Consider the following 26,507-nt stretch of genomic DNA (forward strand, 5'->3'; position numbering starts at 1 on the left):
ACATCTTTATTACTGTTGTCACAGCACAATTTTAATTTGCAAAAAAGAAAAAAAAAACTACAATTAAAAGTTATATTTAATAAAACATTTTATTGACATGATGTGGTATATGCAAATGGATTCCCTTTTTCCATAGCAGAGATCCCTTTAGAGATGTATTTATTCACTTTCAATTGTAGTGCATCTTCAGTGTCATAGAATAATCCGAATATCTCTTCTAAAGCTCAAGCAATCATTAACAATAAATACTGTACAGAAATATATCTAATACCAATCTTAAAAAAGCAAAATACACCATGCTAACAATACTTACATAACATACAAAATATTTTAAACATAAAATGCAGCATTTTTGTGAGTTATCCCTTTACAATAGTAACACAAACACAAATTACAAAATGCTGGTACATTTTAAAATTTATATATATATACTTTAAATAAAGTGCCTTTCCTGAAAAATATAATCACAATATGATTAACTGTAATCTGACATTTTTTATTCCCAATAAGACATTTGTAGCTTAAACTTTCAACATTTTTCTGAATTCTGTATTCAGAATCCACACCCAGTGGAAACTTATCCTTGTCCCATGTAAGCAATGCAGAGGTCCCATAAACAAGAAACTCCAATTCATTTTAAAGCTTGAAGACCCACTACAAGCTACTGTCGTAATTCAACACATGCCCAGAAGAATGAAGACGGCTTTGTTTTACACATTACCACACCTCTGGTGTGTCTCAAAGGCTTTAACAGGAATTTTGGTTTTCCAGAAGCTCTCTGTGCTCTTGGGTAACTAGGGCAACACCTGGCTGACTCACATAAAGACCTGCAGTTTAGTTACTTTAAACAAAATTGTTGTAGAGTAACATTTCTGGAGATGGCAAATGGAACATCTTTTTTACACAATATTTTTTTAAATTACATTTCCAAAGGGTTTAGGTGTGGATCTACACCCCTAATCCCTGAAGAAAAGAGCTGTGTGAAATCGCTGAAGTCCTCACTATGCCCTGAAGATTTCGCTCTGTCCCTTTCCTGGTTTTGTGGATCAGAAACTTATGTTGACCTTATAAGAGAGAATGCTCAGCCACTCTCTGGTGATGAGAAACAGAGGGAAATGGTTTTGAAACAATTGTTCTGCAGGGAACCCAATCCAAAGCAAACATCAGTGAATCCAGTTAGAAGTTAGATGTCCGTCTTTTTCAGATCATCAATATGCTGTTCCAGTCAGAAAGATCCCTTAGCACTAGCTTAAGAGTACTCAGGGGCCACATAATGCAACATGCTGACTGCAGTTTTGAGATGTACGAGAGAAGATAAAATGTTCTGTGGTGTCAGCACTATTCCTGTTTAATCTGAAAAGTAATATGTAAGAGAAGATAGTATGTCAATACAGGGTGCATGGGAATTAAAAGAGGCGCCTGTCATCTGTATTGCTCACATGTTTAAAAACCCATCAGACTAAGCATTGGCTAAAAATCTGTAACAAAAACACCAGACGCAGGATCCTTTGCATTATACCCTTCTAAAATTGCCACAGGTATTTCCTATCAACTCCACACAGTTGTTACATCCTTAAAGATAAAGTCACAATTGAAAAATATGGAGTAATTTATTGATAGACTTCTCTGTATCTATACATTACCCCACAAACTATAGTCACACTGATTAAATTGTATAAGTCAAGTTACATCCACGCTAAGAAGACTAGTGAAATATTTCCTCATGAAAACAAACAGAAAGATGAAGGTTCACATACTTCAACGACTCATTTTTTCAGCACCTGGTCTGTGTTTAAAGCTCTGGGACAGACTTCTTTAAAGCTGTTCTGTTCAATGACAGAGGAGAGTGTCAATGTATGTTGCAAGAATGTCTGCACAGGATTAGAACTTTTAAATTTTCTTTAAATATAGTAGTATTAACTTCTTTTCACTTAGAAAATCATCAAAACATGTAATTTGGCCAGGGGTGCCCAAACGTCTGCATAAAACTGTAGTCAAAATACCAAAGTGCACTATGGCTAACCAAAGTAGCACCACAGAAGACCTGTCTTGATGTTTTTTTTTAAAGGAAAACAGATGTGTACAAGATGTCCAAATGTCAGAATCCACAAAAGTGTGAAACAGTGGAACAAAACTAGAGCTGAAAAACGTTCTTCCTGGATAAGACAGGATTCTGTCAACACAAGGCTTTAAAAATAAGTTCACCTTCGCTCTATACCAGGACCTCTCTGTACCACAACCCAGGCTGAATGGCAGGATTGAGGCTTTAAAACAACATTCTGCATAGCACAGTCCTTTGATGGCAATCCAGAGATTCGAAATGATGTCTGAGAAGCACTGTGAAGCCCCCTATTACTTTACAAAGCATCACCTCATGGAAGAAAGTGAAACATTTAACAAATAAAAACAGGGATGGATTTTCCTAGGACTGTACTGTGTGCCAACACTGAAGAAAAACCACAGTACTCCAATGGAATCTGGTTCTTCTCCCGATATTATAAATCCATTCTGCTAGAGCGCAGCTTTGCGTCACTATGACATGGGCACCTAGACCGTTAAATACTGGTGACATGACTCCTCAGGGGACCCCACTGCTAAAGCTGCCAGAATTCTGAAGATTCGAGTTTTGAACCAACTTCATCTAATCATATCCAAAGACGGACAGCTGACACTTAAAAAGCGACTGTGTCTCAAATGCTTCAATACAATTAACTGTGTTTTTTTATATCTATTAAATAAACAGCATCATCTGACACATTTTAAAACCCACTCATTGTGTTTACAGAGAATCATGCGCGGTCCTAAATTCCCAATCCCTTTATAAAAAGAAAACATCCGCTCATTTCATACCCATGTGTACTGTTCTTCCCCACATCTATTTTTAAAATTCATTTCTATCTTAATACCACTTTTGCTACAAGAGATGAAGAGTTTTAAGATGTAATTTAAGAACAGGTTGATATATTTTTTAAAGGCTTCATTTTCCTTGTAATAACTGAACAAAAAAACCCAAAACCTTTGAGAGACTGTCCGCCTGTGATCTATCGGGATTGTTCCTGCAGAGACTGGAGATGAGCCAACAGCAGCCTTACATCTGGGGAGATTCTGTTTGAATTCACCGAAATCTTAGCAGCTTGACTGGAATTCCTTTCACGAAACTTTAGTGTTTGAAATGTTTCCATGTGGATCAAATAAATACTGAATGCCCGTGTTCCCAGAGATATCAATTGACAACCTGTGTCCTTTCTTCACTGACACGGCGAGTTCCCCGTTCATACTTTGTAGCAGCACACCGTATCCTGTGAAAGAAACTGGTGAAGAAAGGCTTCTCCTTCAGCTCAGGCTGCTTTCTAAGCACTTTCTGATGTCTTACCCACCATGATTTCACAGCAATGGTGCTCATTCTTCTCCCAAACAATCATCAATTGCTGGAAACCCACTCCTGCTATTACCTTTCCTGTAATAATTTACTAGCCTGCCACATCAGAAATAGAAAATCCTTTCAAGTCCAAAGTCAATCGTCCAACATACTCCAGTAACATGAAAGCAGGGGGAGGGGTGGGATTTGCAAATGAATAAAAAGTATCTGTTTTGACAGCAATGGCTCTGTGAACAAACACGATCCCACCCACAACACTCGTACTCACACACACAGATGGAAGAGCATTCCACAGAAAGAAAAGGGAATCGATTCCACGCTGGATGCTGTGGACCTGGCAACATTTAGAGAGCTGTTTCTTTTTCGACGTGCAACATTATGGTAGCAAATTTACGAGCGGGTTCCTTTTGATGGGGTGGATTCAGTATTCTCTCGCCTCCCCCAGCTCGTTCATGTACACGTCCTCCGGCGGGTTCTCGGCGCACCGGAGCCCGTTGTTGGGCGGGCGGACGGCGTGGAACTTGCTCCAGTCCCCCTTGCACAGGATCCAAGGGAGCACGTCCACTTTGTAGTGCAGCTCGGGCGAGAACTCGGTGCTGATGAGGTCTGGCGCTCCAGCCCCCTTCCCCCGGGTTATGAGCTTCATGTGGTCGTTGTAGCAGCAGTGCTGCGCTGCCAAAGTGGTGCTGTCGAAGGACAGCATGGAGCGCACGCAGAACTTCGCTGTGGGCTTGTAAATGTCCAGGCGCTCCTTGGGGCCGCTGGCGTCGCGCCAGCGGAACGTCTTCTTCAGCTTCTCGTCGAAGATATTGACCGCACTGTAGACGACTTCGGACGGGTAGGTGCAAGGGCAGCTGGGCAGTTCGGTCAGCACCTGGTGGAGGTACTTCTGCAAGAAGTCGCTTTTACAGTTCAGCCATTTCTCGCAGCTGTCGACATCTGCAGGAATCAAGGTTTAACAAAAGTCGATCATCTTAATGGATTGCACGCCATATTCCACTCGAAACCTCCTTCAGCTCCGCTAACCCAGCGCCATCGTTTTCAAAGCTGTCCAGTGTGAGACTCCCTCCCTGTTTGTGCCTCAGAGGGCACAGTTTCCCCCTCTGGCAACAAGAGGGGCAGAGGATGGCAACCCAGTGCCCCACCCCACAGCCGACCGCAGAACACAAGTGAGAAGCCCTGGGGGTGTGGCTGAAGCCGATTCCCTGGCTTCCCTCAAGAATGAGATCCTGGGGTCATTTCGTTACTAAAACGGGCCTAAAGGCCTCCTGTTGCTTGTAACCTCTCAGGTGTTTTCATATAGGCCATGTGTTTTGGGATTCTTATGGACAGAAAAACTGAAAATTATTACTGGATTTGCCTTTTGGACACTTTTGCAACATGAAACATCATGGACTTCAGTGGCAGTGGTCTTCTGAGGGGGGAGGGTACTGACGGGTGGCAAATTTATCTCATTATTCCTCATATGAAACAGGTCCAACTAGCATATAAATGCCTGTTTCTGACTTTTGTTTAGTCTTTTTGGCAGCCAACAGATTACATGATTTTTATGGTGTTAAAATGTTCTTCATATTTTCATTGTCATCCATCATGTAAACACTGGCCAGCAATCGAAGTACAGACCAAACACTAAAGTAGCCTCTGACTTACATGGCTTTCATCAACACAAATGCCACAGGCTTACGTATGAAATGACACAGGACCTCATTCAGGGTGAAATCTGGCCTTCTGGCTATGAGCTCGCTTGCAGTGTTATGCAGTATGGATTAAAAGCCCTCCAGCTCCAGGCGTATAAGGTAACCCTGGCAGCCTGCACAACCTTCCTGCAGATTTCTCTTCATAAATATTTGCTCTCCATAGTCAATGGAAAAAAAAAATCCTCACACTTTAGCTGGCTATATTTTTTAACTGCATTTTTCATTATTATTATGAAGTGAAACAGCTAGATCACTTTCATGTCTCACTTAAGTAACAGCTGGAAAGAGGAGAGCAATAAAAAAAATCAAATATGTTCTGGAAGAACAGCCTGTTTCGCAGACTGCATGCCATTCTCAGGGGAGCTACCCCTCGCAGCACGCAGGTGTGGACTGTCCGTGCTGGAAGGCTCCATGCGGCCCCAAAGGCCCCTTTCAAAACAGAACAGGCAATCCGAGATGATTAAAAAACTCTAATGACCTAAGAAGCTCAAATCTGGTCAATATATTCTTACATCATAAACATTATGGTTTTCCATTTCTCTGCACTCCCACGTCGAGACGTTAATGTGCTAAGTGTCGTTTCCGATCGTCATACCTCTGCTCTGTGAACATTATTTTTATTAAAGACAAGGACAGTTGATATTTTGTGAAATTCGTGAGCTGTTTCACATTTTCAGACAACGATTCCCTCTAAAGCCGAGTCTCCAGGTGAGAAGGCAGAGCGGAATGAGATGCAAAGTGAAACCAGATGGTCACCAGTTATGACCCACACTGGGTCCGGGGGGTTACCTGAAAACAAAATTGACCAACCCAACATCCACTGACCTGCATCGAAGAGCTCCGTGCTATTCTCAGTCCCGTAGGGCATGAGATCGGTCACTGCATTCACATCGTCTTGAGGACCATTGGGAGAGAGAAAGAGAAAGGCATGAACTGAAACACATTTACTCACTTCACCTCGCAGAGAATGCTCAAAAAACAGTTTCACAGTATTTGTTAATATGAAAAATATTAAAATGGCAATTAGAAATGAATATCGCTCTGCCTGCTGAAGGGTATAAACTGCACTAGGTGGCAGAGATGTTCTCAAGGTTGAAATGACTGAGACAGACCTGGCTGTAGGTCACCCAGATGAGAGCCACACTACCCTGCTGAAAGTGGGGGGCCTATGGGCTCTCTGTGGCCATGAACAGTTACAGCAGGGCTGAAACTCCACAACAGGCTGAAAGAGATCAGTGTTAAAACAGTGGGTGGAAATCCCTGCTAAGAAGGAGTAACAGACACAAACAGGAACTGTAACAGCTCCTGTGTGAAAACCTTGCATAGCAAATGGTTTTGGACTTTCCTCATGTTTTGTTGTACAAAGCTGCTTTAATCCATTTACGGCTGCCATTAAATCCCAAACTTCAACTTGCCAATTGCACAATCCCAAACCTGTCACATGATGGCGGCAACCTGCCGGAGCGAGGCTGCTTGTGCCAGACTAAAGCTTTTCCACTCGGCCTGATTGAGCGATCGCCTTCCTAGAGCTCTTGCGTCAGTCAAGACAGGAAGTGACACGCCTGTTGCAAAGACTTGTCCCATGTGCTGCTGCAAGTCGACCCAGAGCATCCCTAGACCCTTCACCCCCAGGACACTGGCAAAAGGAGCCTGAAGGTCATGGAAGGTCAGAGCAAGGTGACAATACCTGGACATCGCTCCAGGTCGCAGGTCCGGGACTCAGTGGCTGTACAGGCATAACCGCAGGACCGCGTTCTTGTCTGGTTCCCAGAGCCGCAGGTCACACTGCAGGAGGACCAGGCGCTCCACTCCTCCTCCTCATACTCTGAGCACAACAAGCAGCAGAGAAGGCTTTTACATTCACCTCCAGAGGAAACCGATGGATTCCTGGCATAGCAAGAGGGTGGCCAAGCGTTCAAGCAGCATTACAGCTCAAATCAGACTGTAACTTCCATTAATGCATTTTAAACAACCCTCTCAAAACAAAGCCTAAAAAACCTAAAGAATTAGTACAAATTCAACAAAAAATGGGCACTGTATAAATATCGTTATATAAATTAATATCATATAAATTAATATGGAATCAAGATTTTTTTTCTTTGGGGTATAATTTAATATTTCAACTGCTGCACAAAGTGTTTAAAAAGCTTCAGGTCTATTAAATGCTCTTCTCAACTTTGTTTCCACTGAATACTTAATGATGCTTGACGCAATTAATACTGCATACTCTGCTGTAAAATTTAATCTTACTCACTCTCAGGCTCCATTGTTGTGCAATAAATATAACAATGTTAAATTCTGCTGGTTTCAGCAAAGGCCAGCAGCCAATACTAACACATTCTGTGATTTGCATCTATTTCAGCACCTAATAGCTTTAATTTCTAATGAACAATACATTCTCTCAGCCATAACTTTTAGGGGATCACATTATCTGAGTTGGAGCACAGGAAAATAAGGTCTCTGCTTGTGCTTCTCACAGGTTATTATAAGCACAGCTGCAGAGTCAGGTGGCTCACAACACTGGGTGGCTTAAATCACATTTATGAAAAATACATAGAAAGAAAAACTTTTTTTTTTTTAGATTTTGTCCTGCAACTGACCCCAATTTTGTGAATAAAGAACAGAAACTCAGTTCCTGAGCCAGTGGCAATGATATTATTAGGTTACATTTTTTAACGATTCCAGAGAGTGACCTTTGTGTGCTGGCACAACGTTAATCTGATCAGCAAAGTCCTGGGTCTCCAAGACAGAAAGCTGCTGGATCTTGAAGAACCTGAAGGCATCATCCATACTTAAAATTAACAGTCTCTAAAAATTTAAGTAAAACCAATGGGTGTCACAGCATACCTAAATCATTGCATGTAGCATTTGTAATTCAACAAAACTGAACACCACTGCAAGGAGGTGAATTCATTTGCAAGCACTGTGAGAATGCAGTCCTAACACAGACTCCTGTGGCACTCCAGAAATTACATCTCCCCAATTTAAGCATTAAACACTAATTATCTTATTACCCAGTTCTCAGTCCAAATACAATGTCTAAGGAAATGCAGTCCAACTTCCTTGGATGCTTGTGGCTTTAAAAAAACGATTTATGTGTAACCCTACCAAGAGGCTTCTAAAAACCTCGATACACCACATCCATAACTGCTGCGAGTTCAAAAATACTTAAGTCATTTAAGAAAGACCTACCAAGTTCATTCAAGCTGCAATAAGTTCCAATAGTAGTCTTATTTAATTGAATAAAATGTAATAAGTGGGCTGCAATTGTAATCACCTATGTGTCTGTGTATATGATTTTGTAATCTTATAATTCTGCAATGAGAACAGAACTCTGTTGTGGAAAATATGTTAATTTCAAAGTGGGACAGCTGCCAAAAAATAATAATGTCTGAAATGTCTGCCTCACATACAGGCATTGCTTTCATACTTGTGTAAAAAATCCTCAGACTACAGCACCCTTCATCTCCAAAGCATGTGGAGTTTTCCGCTCCACTGAAATAATGCAGCCTTCCAGCTCTATCATGGTTTGCCAGAGCATAAAGATTAGAGATGCAATGGTTTTTAATAGCCAAATTTTCAAAATCTTGTGTAAATAATGAAAACACGATGACCTTGATTACAGACTAAGTGAGCTATAAAATTACTGGATTAGCACAGTACTGCATGTCGTTTTAGTAAAAAAAAAAAGTTCCCCTTTGTTCTGCTGCCAGATCACTTTGCGGGTCACCCAGGAATAGACTTTCAGAATAGTTTTAATTACAGGAAAAGCTGAAACTGAGGTGTGTCTTTAGGGCCTGAAACTGTTAAAAGCTGGCCGCTTAATAGACACTGTCATAGGTGCACTTTTCTTCAGAGCATAGACAGTGAATTCCTGTGTACAGTCCTCACAATTCACAGTATATAAGCTTCTTCTTCCTTGTGGCTCCAGGGTACAAAAATAATAAAAAAGAACAAACTAGTGGAGATGAAAGCCCAAGCCACCAGGAGAACAGTGTTCTTCATAAACAGTAATGACTGACAAACCCGTGCAAGGTGGTGTGTTTAGATTACACTATGGAGTCTTATAGTGGAGCCTGTGCAGCACAGGAAACTTCAATTACAGGGACAAGAATACAGAGCAAGAGTGATTTTTTTGCCAATATAAGGCTAAACAAACCAACGTGACAGAATCACAGAACGGAAGATATGACATTTCAACTACATCTACAAATTATTTAAGAAAATGTATTCTCTCAGGACTAAGCGAGCATTTGAACACAAAAGTCTGACACACTGACATAATAGTGAAGCACTGAAGCCATGTATGACAGGTTTAAGAATTAAGGGCAGGAAGGAATAAAAAAAAACCATGCAAAGTACCCAAAACAACAGAAGTCAAACACGGTCAGTTCTGTTTGCACACTGCATGGGCAAAATTAAAAAAAAAAATCAAATGAAGTATATGATACAAAAATCTCTCCCCTTGTATTCTGACAAAGTAATGCGTAGAAGAATCAAATCAATGATGCATAATTACCAGAAGAATTCATTTCTAATTTTACTTAAACTCCAAAGGAGTTCCCATGTTTAGTGAAGTAAAAAACTTCAGAACTGTGCCGACTGGATGTTCCAGTTCAGAATCCCTCTTTAATTTAGAATGTGGTTTAACAAATCTGCTTAGCAGAAGGCACGCCGCATCTCTCCCATCGAAAGAAAAAAAAAAAGCAAAGTAATTTTATGTGCAGCCCGCACAGCCCCTGAATTTTTGAACTGGCTTAAAAGCTTCCGAAATGCGAAGAGCAGCCAGAGTCTGAGTCGTGGGACGAGAAGAATAGCCCAGCCTTTCCCTGTCAGCCCATGTCACCCTGTCCTCCTAATCTGCTGTCTAATTGAACGCAAATATTAGTTGTTTATCCAGTGGGCTAGGCTCACGCTGCTATTAGCAAGCTGCCCAGCGGATCTTCAAAAGCCTTTGGAACCAAGAACCAGTGTCAACTTCAAAGAGGACACAAACAATGTCCTGATGGTCGAGCGCTCGCGGGCGGAGAAGCCGCACTCCCTCTCTCTCTTTTAGTTCTCCCCCTGTGCTCTCAGTGGAGGCATCTCTTTTAAATTTCCAAAGGCTTGAAGAATGCCGGGCTCTGTGGAGAGAGAATGACCAGTGTGCAACAGGCATGCAAAAATTACTTAAATATTCCATTGAGAAAACAATGCTCAGTTGTCTCAATTGGATGTTAACAATTTAGCAGAGCTCTTCTGGCAAGCATCTGTAAAAAACGGTCACTAATTTAGTTTTTTTCTTTCCCCTCTGTCAAAGGTCTGGTAGGAAGACTGAAATGATATGGTAGGAACTGCTGGTCTAACTGGACTTTTCATTCCGAATCTTTAAAATGGTTTTACTAGAAATGAAAGACAAAAAAAATCATATTGTGTTGTATGAGATGCGTTGTATGAGTACTATGTACGAGATGTGAAATTGGTTTTATTGACTGTTCTTTTTAAAAAGATAATTGTAAGCAGTCAGTGTCAATAAATACATGAAGAGCTAAGAGTCTTGTGGAACCTGCTGAGACCACATGCTGTCGTATGAGGCTATAGAACAATCAATCAACTAAAACCAAGCAGGTGTTTAAAATCTGACAGTTGCTGCCTCATATTTTTAGACAACCATGACACTGTGCTTTATATTTTAGTGAATCCAATAAAACACTGAAAGCATTTTTTAAGAAGCCATCGGTTATTGTTTAAGCACTATAAAAGGGTCAGGAACGTATTGATAGAACAGTTCTGAATCATAACATATTACAGATTTTTCTCCGAGTTAAAAAACTGGTAGGGCTCCACTTGCAATATCTACAAGGCTCTTCAGAGGAAGATAACCTAGTACGTAAATTTGTCTGGTTAAAAATAACCCATCTTTCCCATTTTAACATTTGATAGAAATTCAGAATGAAATCCATGAGGGCATTCAGAAGGTCTAACAACTTTTATCCAACAGGCCTCCGTGAACTTTCAAGCCAGATTCTGCTACAGAAAAGAAGCTGCCTGGCCTCTTGCCATCTCTACCAGCCTGTTCTCTGTGTGAGCTGCAGCATCTCTGCTGGCAAATGAAGTCGATTTTGGAACCTCAAAAACATGAAAATCTCTGTCACTCTGAACACCTTTTAAATGATTTCTTATTCTCCCAACTCGCCGCCCCTCATCCCTCGTGCGGTGGTCTGGCACTTGACTTCCGGAGAAACGCGTCCCGACTCACCGTAAGTGTCCTTGGAGTCCCAGCCCTTGTGCCACGAGCTGTCCCAGTCTCCCCCGACGCCGCTCAGGGCGGACTCCTCGCTGTCGTACTCCAGGGTGTGATCCTCCCGCGTGTCCTCCAGGCTGGCCTCCTGCGAGTCGGGGTACTCCCAGAACAGGGGCCAGAACAGCTTCTTATCCCCCAGCCAGTCCACCGAAGACAGCGGCCAGTCGTTCCGGCTCTCCTCGAGCAGGTCCATCTCGATCTCGGTCTGAGGGTCATCCACGACCTCGATGGTGACCTGAAACCAAGGCAGACCGTTTGAGTCAAGGACGGTGGGGACTTACTGCAACATCCGCACCATAACTGGTCTATCTGAGACGGCACGACCCAAGAGCCGCTGTATCATTCACCTTCAGAGCAAACACACGAAAAGAGATTTGTATTCAATTATTATAGGCTAGGTAGGGCAAGAGAACCATGTTGTGTCCACTTCAGAACCTAGTCAACCGGTCTAATGAGCAACAGGTCTTATTCGCACCGAAATACAAAAACAAGTGGGAAGTCCAGTGTCTTAATATCAATATCCACCAGAGCTTGGTGCCAGTCTAGCATGCTATTACAATCTGCAAAATTCAAGAAGCAACCCCAAACAGTGGAAAGATGACAGATTGTGCTGAGGTCCTCTATTCTGTATTATCTCCTGGTAACAATATGCTGAATCTCTGTATGACCAGACTAGCTCTTTACAGACTAACCAGGACAAGCGACAGCTAGCAACTCCTTTTGTTTATGCAACAGAAAGTTAAATGTTTATTTTCTTTACATCAAAATAATCTAATGGCTGCTATAAAGGTTTACAAAAAAGACAAAAACACTGAAAACAGTTATGCAACCATACTTTTCACACCTGAAGAAGGCTCCACTGCCGAAACATTGTTTTCTTTTTCAGCATGGAATAAACCTATTCCTTGTTCCTTTGCAGCCTACGCAAGCTGACCCAGATACCCACCTGACATACTTTTTATATATCACACTAGAGCTTGATCATAGATCGTTTGAGAAGCACTGAACATATTGACACTCATTTATGGGCATAGAGTTCCTATGGTCATAAAATCTCATGCAAACAATTCTGCTGTATGATCTGCTCTGGTAACAATCCAGGGCACACAGGGGACACATGTAAGGGTAAGTGTGTATATAACTGATTAAAGCAGGTGCATCCTTACACAGAGCGCTCTGGATGTATATAACAGGCTGTCCAGCCAGTCTGTCAAAGCCGATGCCCTGGGCTGGATTGCCTGTTACATACATCCACAGCCTTAGATCTATCAGCTACTAGAAACCAAACTGGCTGGAGGGCCCAAAGGGCGTCATCCTGATCAGAACCTTTATGTCCTTATTACCAGTGTTGAAAACTCTGAAAAAAACAGAAATGTCCTGTTTAGGCAATAACGTCTTGGAAAGCTATATTCATTGGGGATAATTAAATAACCAAATATAGCCTGTTATGGATGAAGAATTGTAAACTCCCTGCTTCAGTGCAGATTTCATTAAGCGTGACACATTTAGTTCCTTCAATTTGTCAAGGCTATAAATGTGAACTTATTACACTTAACTACACCCCATTAAAATGTGGTGACTCATCATAAACAGCTCCTTAATGCATCTGCTTCCATTATTGTCAATAAATCAAAGAGGGTTTTTTGTGTACAGTTGTCTTGTGATTTAATGAGTCCCCCAGCTCAATCCATATATCTTGAAAATGTGCTCATCAATGTTTTAAGAAATAAACCGAGTACCCATGCTGTGATTGTCTTTCTTTTAAATTTAACAGCATTTGCTACCTGCTGTAAAAACAGCAGTGTAAAAACAGACTACAAGTCACCTTGTAAATTTGTTTCCTTTTAATATCAGCAAACTTTCAAATTAACATTTCAGAGAACTTTAAAAGAATGCATTAGTACCTAATTAAAACAATGAGTAATAAAATAGCTCTTTGCACGTCTATGAATATTCCCAAAAATAATGCTAAACACAAACAAAACTCTGAACACAAAATCAAAAAATTTAAAGTCAAAGGTGACTTGAGTGTCTCTCCTTACAGTTAGCAACAGCATTGGGCTTCAGAGAAAGTGACAAAAATGCAAGAAATCCTGCAATATCATGGCCTGGCTTTCTATAACAGCACAGGGAAATTCAAGCTGCGACTGTATAAATCTTGATTACAGAGAGAGAGAAGCCTAGTAACTTTCATTTCAACAAGAGTAATTCAATTAGACAGAAGGACCATAATTAACTGATATAAAGCATAAACCAACTGTCACATTTCATTTCTTGATCCCATTAAATGAAATGTAAAAACTACCTAAAGAGACTTTCCACATTAAAGCATTAGCTACTCTAACTTGGAATATAAATAACGATCATTTTCAAAAATGTAAAAGAGCTCTTTTCTCTTTCTTCTGTTAATCGGAGTTCTAAATGAAGTATTTAGGAGAGCTCTCAATTCAGATCACAGACTAGTTATCTCCTGCTGTTCTTCTGGCACTGTTTAAGACAACCCATGCTTCCTGTTATTATCTGCTATTATTTTAATCACCAGACTACAGTTACAAAACCTCTCAATTGTGCCATTAGTAATTTATTTGTATTATGTGAGGCTGAAAGAATTTGTTGCTCAAATAAATTACTATTTTATAAAACCCTGTAGGAAATAATGATCTTGAAATTTAGTCTTTGCAAACTATGACAATGTTACTGTTCCCCAGGAGCCCAGTTTGTACACCAACGCTTTCTAAATTTGCCTGAGGATAAGCTTATTCTTGAGCTAATAGATTTGTAATTAAGCTCTGAGATAGTAGGCTTGCAAAACACCAGGACTGCATGGTTACATTATATAAAGTCAAACAATGCAATTGCACATGAATCAGCCACTAATAAATGTGAGCTTTAAATATTGCCCTCCTCCTAGCAGCAGGTGCTGTCATTCTGAAAATTGCCTTCAGATACAGACACTTACTGGGTTTTTAAAATGAACTTTTTCAGTATGACTCATGACAGAGCAACAGAAATAATCCTTTAACAAAACCAGGCAGCACAGGTCCACATCTCTGGCTGGCTCGGTGATTACTGGCCCCAGCGATGCCCCAACAGTGGGATCTTCCTCTGCCTTCCTGCTCTCACCTGGATATTGGGGTTCTGGGAGTTGAGGTCAGCATTGGCCAGATCCGGGAAGTTCCGCAGATCCAGGACGAAGGGGTTGGTCTCCTCGGCATCGGGGGCGAGCCGGCGCTGGGACCACCTGCGCTTGTGCCGTCGCGAGGAGGACAGGAGGCTCTTCACCTGGTTCGGATGCTGCGTGCTCTCAGCCCCCTGCTGGGCAGCCCTGGGCACGGACTCCGCCCGCTGAGCAAACAGGCACAGCAAGCACATTACTCCACAGTCACGCGACACACAGTACACTTCCTGTGCCTACGAGGTGAAACCACGTGCAAGCAGAGATTAAGTCAGATATGAAAGTGAGGGGCCCCCCTGTGTGTCTTGGCCATATGGGAGCACATGAAGCACTCACAGGTGCATACAATACAAATATATAATTATTCTTTATTTTAAAAAAGAAGGTATTATGGCACTGATTTAAGAGTTATGTTGATTTACCTGCGCCACACCTAATAGTTATTCGTACTTTGATTAACAAGCTGCAAACTGAAGAACCTTCCTGGAAACAAGTGGCTCTAATTAGAAGGATAAACACATCTTCTAGTGTCTACACATTTACTGTGTTTAGTACAAGTCCAGCTGTGCTGTCTCCAGTGCCAGGACTGGAACTGTGCACACATGTAGGTTTACTAGATTTCGTGAAAGGGTTGAAGAGTTAGTAAGTCCATCATCCCAGCAGGCTTGACACTTGGAATAACAATAGACAGCCAACCACTGCACAAACCGGAGAGGGAGGATAATGCACAGGAAAGCCACTCACGTCACTGTCCTGCTCATTACTGGAACTTAATTTTCAATTACTTATCCGTGGGATAGTGAAATGCTGGCTAAGAATATGTTTTTTTACGTTTTCAAATACTCGACTTCTCAATTTCCAGTTAGAAAGAAAATGCAACAGAAAATTTAAACCGTTACAACAGAGAACCCTCAAACTATTGCACAACAACCTCTGCAATTGTTTGTCTGACTGGCAATAGATCCTTTATTGCTTGGTAGAGTCTGAAACCAACGATGGTTTCAGCAAATTTGTCACTTTCCTACAAATGGGTGAGACAGGGCGGGTGAGACCAGCAAGGATGACTTCAAAGTTCTGCAGTCACCAGTCCCACAAAGCACAGGATAGGAAGTGAGGAGAAGATGCTGATTGCCTTTTCTTCTACAACAAGTAACTCCTTTCTCCCGAGGCACAGTTCAAGGTACTAACTGAAGTAGTGTGTGCCAGATTTTCCTGCTTTAATGAGATCAGAATAGAGGCGCTGGGCTCTTGGGAATGGTTAGCATCAGCATGAACCTGTTGTGCCATACGGGCTCTTCAGCTCTGCTGTGAACTCTGTGCGTGAAGCAGCTGTGGTTTCTTAGAGCTTAGATTTCAGCTAAACCAACCCATCTGCAGTGAAATATCCAACATATGACAACATTTTAGTACTGGCTCGAGGTCAACAAGACGTCTGCAATGTGGTGGTGTTTAAACATCGTGGAACCTGGACAGATAAAACGTAAAAAAATCGCGGTCTCATAACACTCAATGCAGATTCACTACGCTGTTAAAAATCAGCTGGCGAGCTAAAATCTAAATCCAGATGGTTAATGTTAGCATAATACGCTGCTAAGCTGATGGGAAGGGGTTTGGAAATTTTTGGATGCTTGCCTGAGATGCCACATGCAGGTAAATTATTACATACTGCAGGATGTGTATCTGTACTTAATCTTCATCTGGTTTACTTTAATCTGGAGACCCAAAGTCTGGAGAAAAAAACTATGTTCCTGAACCCACCACTCCACATTCAAAATATCCTCTTTTAATTCAATGCACTTTCCTGAGCTACTCTGCTTTAGAATAAAATATTGAATCAATACCTGGTGTGCAGTTTGGCAGGCTAGGTGGACTCAACCAACACATCTTGAAAGAGACCTGGTTATCTTGTACACAAAAAAACTACCCCAAAACAAAGGAATGCAACCCTGGAAAATGACTGGAGTCCTGCACACACAAATGTCAACAGGTCTTAAATTACACTTCTTGTCTAAACATGCATGAAGTGCCAATAATCTCTGCCTTGCATGCCCACTGCTTGGCCTGTGCTCACTTGGAGTTCACCTTTTTAAATGCTCATTAAAGCCACTCAACAAGGCCAGCTGTGCGCCCTCAGCCCTTCTCATGTTGTCTGGGGGAGTGCAGCACTTGAAACTGATGCTGCGTTACCTGCAATTAGGACCAGATGATTTCTTTAAGAGTCACTTTAATCCTGATAAGTGAAGCACTTCAAAGCAAGGCAAGACATAGCCACAAAACTGACCCAAATGCGGCACAACTCCACATCAAAGGTGTCTTCGAGGTATAAATCAGCCACAGTGTGTGTGTGTGGATGATTGAAAGCCAGGTGGAACCGGAGCCACGCAGGTTACCTGCTCTGACACAGCAGTGAAAAGCCTTACCTTCAACATCCAGCCTATCAATCCAACTATCAATGATGGGACATCATTAAACTTAAAAATAAACAGAATTTAATGACAGGAAATTGATTCCAGTTGTCAGATCACGTATACGCATACCTTAGCTTTGTGCAACAACCTGAAACTTTCAGGTACCATAAATATTATTGCTAAACATATGGCATTCTAATCTGCAAGCGACCAGAATATAGAATACGAATTTTTGTATAAAAATACATTAAGTCCTGTTCTACACCTGCATGCTTTGGAAGCACTGGCCTACCTGTATACAAAATATACAAAATGCTTTTAAATCTAGCATTACCACACACATTATATATATAAAAAGTATTGATCTATCTGTATTCTTCTGATCTGCCGATTACAGTAACCCAGCCCAAATCAACATCCTTGTGACAGAAGACTTTTCTGATCAAAGAGCTAAGGTGGTAATCACGGGCACCAAAGGCCGTGCCAGGCTCATACACATCTGATGCCCTCTAAAGGCTCACTAGTGTGAGATTTATGTAGCTGCAGAAGATGTGAACTACAGTATGTATGAAATGGCACCATAGAAAACTGTATTATTTACCTTAACATGAGAGGGTTTTACACCACAATACTTGATATGAGAAATAATAACAAAAGGCTTACCGACAATTTTTGCAACAACAAAGTAAACTTGATGTGAGGCTCCAGATTATCCTGAATGTCTAGCTGTCCAAACAGCATTTGCTACTTTGAGTACCCTTCGTAGGTGTGGAAACAAACCAGCGCTGGACGGAACAAACTTCATTCAGAACACTGGATCAGAAAGAGAACCACCAGCAGAGGAGGAGGGCTGACGTGGGTCTGAGTTACCAATTAACAGGCAACTGAGGAGACAAACCATGGTCTCTGGTGTATGCATAGAAAAAAAAAACCTTTTAACCAACAAGACAATCACAGCTATTGGCTTCAACACTCTGCTCTCCTCCCCACTGAGAGCTGGTGTGTGGGGAGCGTTCTGGCGCACTATGGCTGCCGTCACATCATCCAGGTGGGGCTGCACATTGGTGGTGGTGGAGGGGAGTCGCCATTACCTGTAAAGCGCTTTGAGTGTCCAGAAAAGCTCTATATAAGTGTAAGCAATTATTATTATTATTATTGATGAAAATGAAATTTATATTTATTAGAATAATTCCTTACATTTATATAGCACTTTTCCGGACAATGTATTTTGCGCTTTACTAATAATGGAGACTCCATCCACCACCACCAGTGTGGACCCCCCACCTGTATGATGCAACAGCAGCCAAAGTGTGCCATCACTAGGAGGCCACAATGGGTAAAGGCCAGGGGGACGTTTGGCCAGGACACTGGGGCAACACCCCATCACTTTTAAAGAAACACCCTGGAATTTTTAATGACTATCGAGAGTCAGGACCTTGGTTTTACGTCTCATCCGAAGGACAACAACTTTTTTTACAATATAGCGTTTGTTTCTGTCACTATACCGGAGAATTAGGACCCACACAAACCACAGGTGAGTGCCCACGAAGGTCCTGTAGATGTGGGGAGCATGACAACGGCCTTATTCCAGCCTGCAGCCTGCTCTGCTCATTGTTCATGATGCCCCTTCCACTGCTGGAAGTTTATGGCGTGAGGAACACACTATATGGGTGGCCCATTGAAACAGAAGTCTTATTCAGCTTTATAGGCAAAATGAACAGAAATAACCGGCTAATAAAACTGAATGAGAGTCCTGTACAGTTTGTGACTCACAAATCTTGATCATTGCACCTCATGTAAAACTTCCAGGGGTCCTCAAAGTCTTTCCCACAGACCATGGCCCTAATTATTCGAATGAATGGTACCTATACAGCCTTGAAACAGGTCTCAATATTAAATGCCAAAACACATTTACTTAGTGGGACTGCAGAACAGTATTTTACCTTTAGTGCGTTTATAAACCATAGCAAATTTTCTCATCAAGCTGGATGACTAATTACAAATATACTAAAGTTATCACATTCCACTGATCTCAATGTTTTGAATATGTTAGTGGGTAACTTTTCTGAAGGGCCCTCACTGCAGAAATCTGTAAAATCAAGCAGTCACTACAGTCTATATTCTACAACAAACAAACTACAGAGAGATTTATTTGACGGCATCATAACATATTACCAAGGGTCACAGGGCAGAAAACAACTGGGACACATTACAGTGGAAAACTGCATGGTCCTTCATAATTGAACCAAACATATAGATTTGACTATTAATTTACAAAATCAAAGCTATTTTCTGTGCTGCCTGTATATTTATAGCACTGTCAGAACACTTTATTTCTCACAGTGCTGTTATACAGTTAAACATGTAAACCCATGTGAAGTAAAACACAAGAAAAGAACGTCGATCTATATTGCTTCCACTAGTCATGCCTGGCTTTGCTCAAATGGAAATAGAGCTCACAGTGTCAGAGAGCTTTTAGCTGTATGGCCTCTTTATTCACCTCCCTGGAGGAAATTCACTCTGACATCCTGTAGCTGATTAAATAAATGCATTTATTTACCACGACATTTTAAAGGTATTATTTCAACAAACTCTAGTCAAAGCCTAAAATCTAAGTTAAAAAACAGAATGTGTGGGACATGCACTTTTAACTATCCAAACAAATGTGGGGCTTTCTGCATTTCTATTTCTCTGCAAACTGCAGGAAGAACCTGCATGAGACGTGTGTGGGTGTTTGAGTATGAGGTGCACATTCCCTCCTCGTCCATGTGTTGCTGGAGAAATAGAAGCTGGTGTTTCTTCACTGCAACCAGCATATTCCAGAGGTCTCAAGCCACCTACGAACACTCTAATCTTAATGTTCGGACCATGCAGCTTTAACATACGGATAATAGTGTATTTCAGCTTAGATTCTGTTACAGTACAGCACATCTGAGGCCTTTCCACAGCGCAGCTACCTAGCAGATAAATAGACCTAGAGACCAGAAATTTAAACCACCAAAGCAACTTAAGACTTTGAATTCTTGAAAACAAAATGTAAACCAGGATCTGAGAACTTTACCAAACATCCTAAATTCACAGAGCCACTTGATTCACTAGACTGGACCCGTTCTATCTCAGACACTGGAGCTTAGGAATAATGCACATTGTTAGTCCTACACAAGAATCCCACTGTTTCCCCAGACTGTTGTCCATGAGCAGCTCCCTCTTCTTCATGTGTGCTGCTGCAGCTTTATTAAACCCTCAACAAAAACCCTTCTTGTTGGCTTTATACAAAATTGACTCTTAGAAAAAGAATGGTTAGTCACACTAGCTGCAGTAAGCTATGCACATTAAGAGCATGAGTACTGATCTCACTGCACAACATTTAGACTAATGTGAGGCCCAATAGCTTTACAGCTAGTTTCAAATTGTTAAAAAAAAACCTATACATAATGAACCTACACTTTATTAAGACACTATAACACAGTCATTTAACATACTTAGCAAGCGAGTATGTATATCAACATGTCAGAGCGAGGAGCTCCTAAATGATGCCAAGTGCTGCACTACATTACAGCAGTATCCCCTCCTTTTCCAACACGATCACCCGACCCGCGCAGATCTCAGCTCAGCAAGGTGGGCCTGGCGGGCCCTGGGACTGGGCAGAGCCAAGCCCATGCTGTAGTGGCGTTAGTGGATGAGCAGGTGCTGTTCTTTGCTCGGGGCTGGAATGTCTGCACCAGTGGCCCAGCATGGTGACTAGAGACACTCTGCTGTAGGGCTACTGTCCTTGCACTGGGATGTTAAGCTAAGGTCCTGATCCCACCACCCTGCTGGCCTGGCTAAATTCCACTGTGAGCCGAATTCCACAGGTCTCCCTACAGTGCCCCCTTTAATTCAGCTGGGGAAACGGATTCTCACTCCTCCCCCTGGTCTGCTGTACAGTGGGGCTGCTGGTGCAGAAAGGCTGCTGTCTGTCACCCTGATGGGTGTGAATGGAGTCATTTCCCTCCTATATCGAAGACTCTTTAGAATCCTCCGGTATAAGAAATGAAACCAAACAGGAATGATTTCAAAACACAAGGCATTAAATTGTTGCAAAAGCCATGGTATTACTTTAAACCATCTGCTTCTCACAATAACAATACAGAGCGCTAAGTGTGCTGACTTCTCTGTTCACTCTTGACAGTAAACAAATGACTCAGTGCTTAAAGTACAGTAATTCACTTTCCTCATTCTTAATTTATTGATAGATGGGGCTTCTTATACTTCAAACGAATCTGGACTTTGTTGAAGATCTCTTTAAAACCCAGTGCTGTTTAAACTCATTATTAGATCAAAGCTCTTCAACCACAGCACCACAATACCACTGCTTTTAATTAGGTATTTAGCTCTGCACACTACTACTAAAAGCATCCTGAAGACCAGCCTCTCTCTTTCTGACTTACACAAAGGACGATTAATGTATAGATTTTATTTCAGTCAAAAATTATCTGTAAAAAACTCTTCTGCAGGTCTGTTTATGCAGACTGTCAGCTACTTGCAACTGCTGAAGAACACCAAAATTATGTGTTGAAGAAATAAACAGTAAAGACAACACACTAATAAATCTTAAGAGTTTTAAAAGGTAATTTTGCAATAATTATGATATATAAATCAGACTGCTTATGTGTGAATTTAAACCAGATAATCTCTCTATACTCAGCTGTAGTCTTTGAGTGATTCTCCTTATTTTTTATTCTATTAGCTGACACCTATCCAAGATTGTTTTAAGTTAAAAAGATTAATTAATTGTCAATGAAATTAAGCTAATGCAAAACTAACATCCCCAAAGGAAATAATTAATATAGGTGAAGGTGAAACAAGACTACTCATATGAAGCAATACATCAATAGGCACAGTCGGTCATCTTCTGGTTTGGCTCGGTTGTTAATCCCCTATAGCCTAAAAGCAAAGTTATCATTCATTGTTAACGGTAGCTAAAAATGCAAGTTAAAAAATAAAAAAAGGCCGTCTGATTGAAATTCTTTCTGCTCAGGCAAGCAGTATTCACATAAACCCTCAGCTCACCTTGACTGCACACAACCTGACCTGGCTCCCAGTTCACCTGATGTCCGTGTGGCCTGGTCCTGCAGCTTCTGGCCTTCTCATCTCCAGCTCATGCTGGCAAGGGCCCTGGCTGTCAGCTGATGAACAGCCCGGGACTGGAATCCCGAAAGCCAGAGCGCTTGGCGAGACAGGTGGGACACATGTTGGCACAGCAGGTCCTTCACAACGTGCATCAGCCAAAATAAGGAGGTAATACTCAGCGTTAGGGGTTCCATGAGGTCTGTCACTCAGACGTGTTTCAGGAACTGCAGAACCCCGAGACCCAGAGAGCCAACAGCTGGTGAAGGGAATCTACCAGACACCCATATGGCATAACCAGGACAACGCAAAAGCATTCAAATCCAAACCAAGTGAGAGCCATTAAGCCCCATTCCTCTGACTTTACTGGTTGAACTGGGGGATTGGGAATACATGTTTGACCAGTTTATCAACGACCGGCTTTGGAGATTACTAAAAAGGAATGATACTAAAGACACGCATGGATTTTTAAAGGTTCTCTTGCTAGCCCACCCTCTTACTACAACTGTTTAGTACGACGGTTTTACTACATTTTTTAGTTCATGAAACACCCATTAAAACCATTCTCTTCAAACCTTGAAGCATACTGGCTCCTTGCTTTCGTTCCCCCTTCCAATAATACCCATTTGTTTCTAATTCTTTCTATTTCAATTTTGAGCTCATAAAATGTGAGCAAGTACTGGCGCACAAAAAGTAAAGAGCCATTTCCAAACACAGAAATGCCTTTGAATTTTAAGAAGTACTCGTTCACTTTTTTCACTCCACTCCTAAAGGTAAGGGGACTGTAGAACTTTTATTACACGTAGAATCGGCAGGACAGAAAAAAACAACAAGAACACCCCCTTGCCCTTTTTGGGAGGTTTTCAGTAGATACATTTCAGTCACTGAATTTAGACAGAATTAATTACGTTTATAAGCAGTAAAAGGAACGAACTAACCTTGAAATGACAAGCAGCATTAAAGCGATTCACGTGCCCTTGCACAACGGCGCACGTTTGCTAGAAACTGCCGACAAAAGTTAATTGCATTTTTTCAGTTTTATGATTTCTATAGTCTATTGTTTGTTTTTACACTTAAGTGTTTACAATTCGTTAGTAAAGAAATACTGCAATGTGGGCTTTCATTGTGACAGAAAGCTCATTAATCTTGGCAGCTTCTCAAAGCTTCGCTCTCAGAATATTGCTCCTTGTGCAATGCCTTACTGTAGTTACCCTTTCCTGTAATCAACTTTTTGTGTTTTAATGAACACACTACGCACTCTTTTGTTTCTGAAGAACAAGTCCCGAATGTGAAAGTCAACGTGCAAGGTTTTAAACCTTTAGTTCGCATCTGTGTTAAATAACTTCGTGTTTACAAAACAATGATGCAACTTTGTGTCCTCAAGTGTGTAGCTTGTAAAAAAGTTATTAGTATTGGCGGCACTTTTTTGGTAATCGATAAGTTAAGTCTCATTCTCATAACAAATGTACTCCGCAGTAGTTCGCTTTAAATCTTGGAAAACTGGAATACTGTTTACAAAATTCTTACCAGGCTGTATTCCATGAAACAACAAACACGTGCTTAATGATAAAAAGTCCAGTAATGTGTACTTCTTAATTCTACACACAAAAAGCACTAATGAGAACGTCAGCATTTAACAATTCAACGCGTTACATTAATAGAAATGTAAGTAACATGATGCGTTGTATCCGTCCTTAAAACTGTAATATGCTCTTAACTGCCTTGCAGTGCAGAGCATGTTAACAGAAATACAATTAATACTACAGACCGCGGCCAACGAAAACAAACAACGATAAATTGAAGTTTACAGTGTAAAAGTGCTGAAAATGGAAAACAAAACAAATATCGCATTCCAGCTGGAAAAACCTTGAACAAAAAGAGTTATTAAGGTTGGCTTACCTCCAAGAAAATGGTGCCCCTGACCTTCGGGGTGCTGTTTTTGTGTTTCCTTGCGGGGAACCCCTTGACCAGCGCCAGGGAGAGGGCGAGGAGGGCGACCCACAGCAACAGACTATCGTGCCTCCGGAGGCCGTGCATGTCTCTGCGGGTTGCGCGAACACACAGCTGCACCGAGGCTCGCAGGCTGATCCGCGGACACCCCACGACCTGATCCCCGGCCGCGGCACTCGTGTCCTCCCGAGAAAGCTCTGATCTCTTTCCCAGCCTTTGGGCACTTCCGAAGGACTCTCGTTTTCTCTCCCCCTTTCCTCTGCGGTGCCAGGCTGTTCTTCTGGGGAGCGTAATGTATTCTTGTACCCCCACAAAAAAAAAGCTAAGCTTTCATTTAAAAAAAATATCTGAAAAAAGCAAAGCTTTTAATTGATAGGCAACAATATAATGCAATTCACTGAATTCACAGTCCCCCTAGAAGTTCGTTCTGGGGTGTATCTGCGGGATCAGTGTTGTTGCACGGCGGGCTTCTCAGTCTTTGCTTCTCTGATGTTCTTTCAAACTTTTGCGCTGGTATTTAAAACGTTTTTGCTTATTCGTCCGTCTCTGATGCCTGTCCATGTGGTAACCCGTTGATGCGAGAGCTACGTGCGTCTCTCTCCAAGTGTGTATCGATGAAATAAAAAAAAAATCTTTGCACCCCTTCGTTACCTCGCTGGTCTGATTTTTTGGCTTTCCATTTGACAGAAGACGATCTTGTCTGCACTTCGCCTCTCCAGTCCGCGTCTGGACAGGTTTCTGCACAGAATAGTAAGTTTCGGAAACTTCACGGGTTGTTTTACACCCAGCGCGGTGACATCTGGATGGAGCTCTATGAGACCCGCGTTAAAACGCAACTCTTAAGCTGTGGTCTTGATTGTTCAGTATCCAAAACCAAACACGTTTTCTTCGGATTTTAATAGAAAACGATGGTGCCTTTAGAATTAATGAAGCCCTCTCGCTCCTTTCCCGGGAAGAGACTCTCCCACTTTCCTGTGCTCAGGTTGAGATCGAGCCCTGCTGCACCCCAGCTCATCTCCATCGAGTTACTGTGACGTTAGGAGGAGGGTCCCAAGATCAAACGGACACAATGAAAGAGAATGAATGAATTACTCGCAAGGGCCGATTGAAAATGAGGACAAATTGATACGGCCCGGCTGGAGAACAAAGGCAGAGGAGGAGGATGGACTGCATTCTCTTAAAAGCGTCCCCGCAGTTTATTTTGTTCAAGCGTGGGCTATGATTTCTTAGAAGCGTGTTGATAAAAGTTACGGTGAGGGGCCCCGCAAACATTCAATAAAAATACCCCTTAATAATTTCAGATTGGATTTAAAATACGTCACTTATTTCATGTCAAAGGGACACATTGCCATTTCAGACTCACTTCTCGGGGATTTATAGAGAAGTCTAGATCAGAAGCACCCACAACACATGGGCTGATGTTAGCGATACGGAAAAATACACATAAACGTACAAATATATACACATATATCTGTATTAAAATACAGATACGATAGACCATAACCGTCGAGTGTAGAAGATTTCATGTCTATTGAGATACAAGATGGAGTCTAACAGCATTACCTAAAGAAGATTTTAAGAAGTTTTTGTCCAAAGAAGAACGATCTCGGATGCGAAATGGGGACCCAAGAAGAAAATGCAGTAAACCTTCCAAATCATTAATTGGCTCAGCTTCCTTGAACTAATCCTCAAATTCGTCAGCTGTTCCCACACACCCTGGCCAAGGGGCTCCATACTCACAGGCAGAGTTTAGAGGACTAGAAAATGTTACACCTTTTTTTTAGAAAATGAAAGTTTTATTAACATACAATGATAGATTTTTTTAAATTACATTTATTTCAAAATTAAAAAGGTGACATGTCTCCACAAAAATGTTTCGGGAAATTCAACCTATTAATAGCATTTAACACATTTACATCATGGCAAAGAGGAAGCGCTGAATTGCCGCCAACAGTGCCACCTGAATGTGTGCAGGCTTGTATGTTCAGTCTTTAAATTGGCACAAAGAGAACGTAGTCCTCAGTGGAGCACATTAGATTATACAGCAACCTAGTTTAAAATTGCAACTAGACATTTTAGAAATCGGTCTAGCCAACACCCCAAACTCATAGGGCCTATGTTTACAAAGCAATACTTTCAAAATCTGTACGCTCTATATAGTGGTTGCATTTAAAAGTGCTGTTTTTGAATAAAACAATTTCTTAGTCGATACCAAATCTGAAGCAAAAAGCGACAATTGTTAATTAAGTAAAAAGTTACATTTTACCCCCAAAGATTAAGGCATGCATGCCTTTTGCACTGGTATTTATGTGTGCATAACATTAAAAATGACAACCTGGAAATACAGTATTATTCCATGGCAGCAACACACTAGTACAAGATTAATAACATTACAATCATACAACATATGATCTCTTTAAACAGTAGTAAGTCCAAACACACATGGATTGGAATACACATTTAACATGTTCCCTAAATCCTTCATAGCATTTTAATCAAACCTATG

General features: G+C 41.4%; 1 protein-coding gene across 1 annotated transcript; it reads right to left on the reverse strand.

Moving 5' to 3' along the window:
* Nucleotides 1–25,005, reverse strand: ism2a (isthmin 2a). The gene is made up of 6 exons (XM_006632263.3): nucleotides 23,951–25,005; nucleotides 14,483–14,704; nucleotides 11,315–11,594; nucleotides 6,764–6,901; nucleotides 5,902–5,970; nucleotides 1–4,318 (listed from the first exon to the last, which is right to left on the reverse strand). The coding sequence occupies exons 1-6, from the start codon at nucleotides 24,086–24,088 to the stop codon at nucleotides 3,801–3,803; spliced, it is 1,365 nt and encodes a 454-aa protein (XP_006632326.2). The 5' UTR covers nucleotides 24,089–25,005; the 3' UTR covers nucleotides 1–3,800.
* Nucleotides 25,006–26,507: the final 1,502 nt, after the last annotated feature.

Source organism: Lepisosteus oculatus, chromosome 8 (genome assembly GCF_040954835.1).
Source record: "Lepisosteus oculatus isolate fLepOcu1 chromosome 8, fLepOcu1.hap2, whole genome shotgun sequence".
NCBI classification, from domain to species: domain Eukaryota; kingdom Metazoa; phylum Chordata; class Actinopteri; order Semionotiformes; family Lepisosteidae; genus Lepisosteus; species Lepisosteus oculatus.

Excerpts from the sequence above, each read along its gene's own strand:
- ism2a (XM_006632263.3), bottom strand. The coding sequence starts at position 24,088 with ATGCACGGCCTCCGGAGGCACGATAGTCTGTTGCTGTGGGTCGCCCTC. Across the intron at positions 14,705-23,950 it reads GGGGCACCATTTTCTTGGAG|CGGGCGGAGTCCGTGCCCAG; the intron begins GTAAGCCAACCT and ends CTGTTTGCTCAG. Across the intron at positions 11,595-14,482 it reads CCCAGAACCCCAATATCCAG|GTCACCATCGAGGTCGTGGA; the intron begins GTGAGAGCAGGA and ends CCTTGGTTTCAG.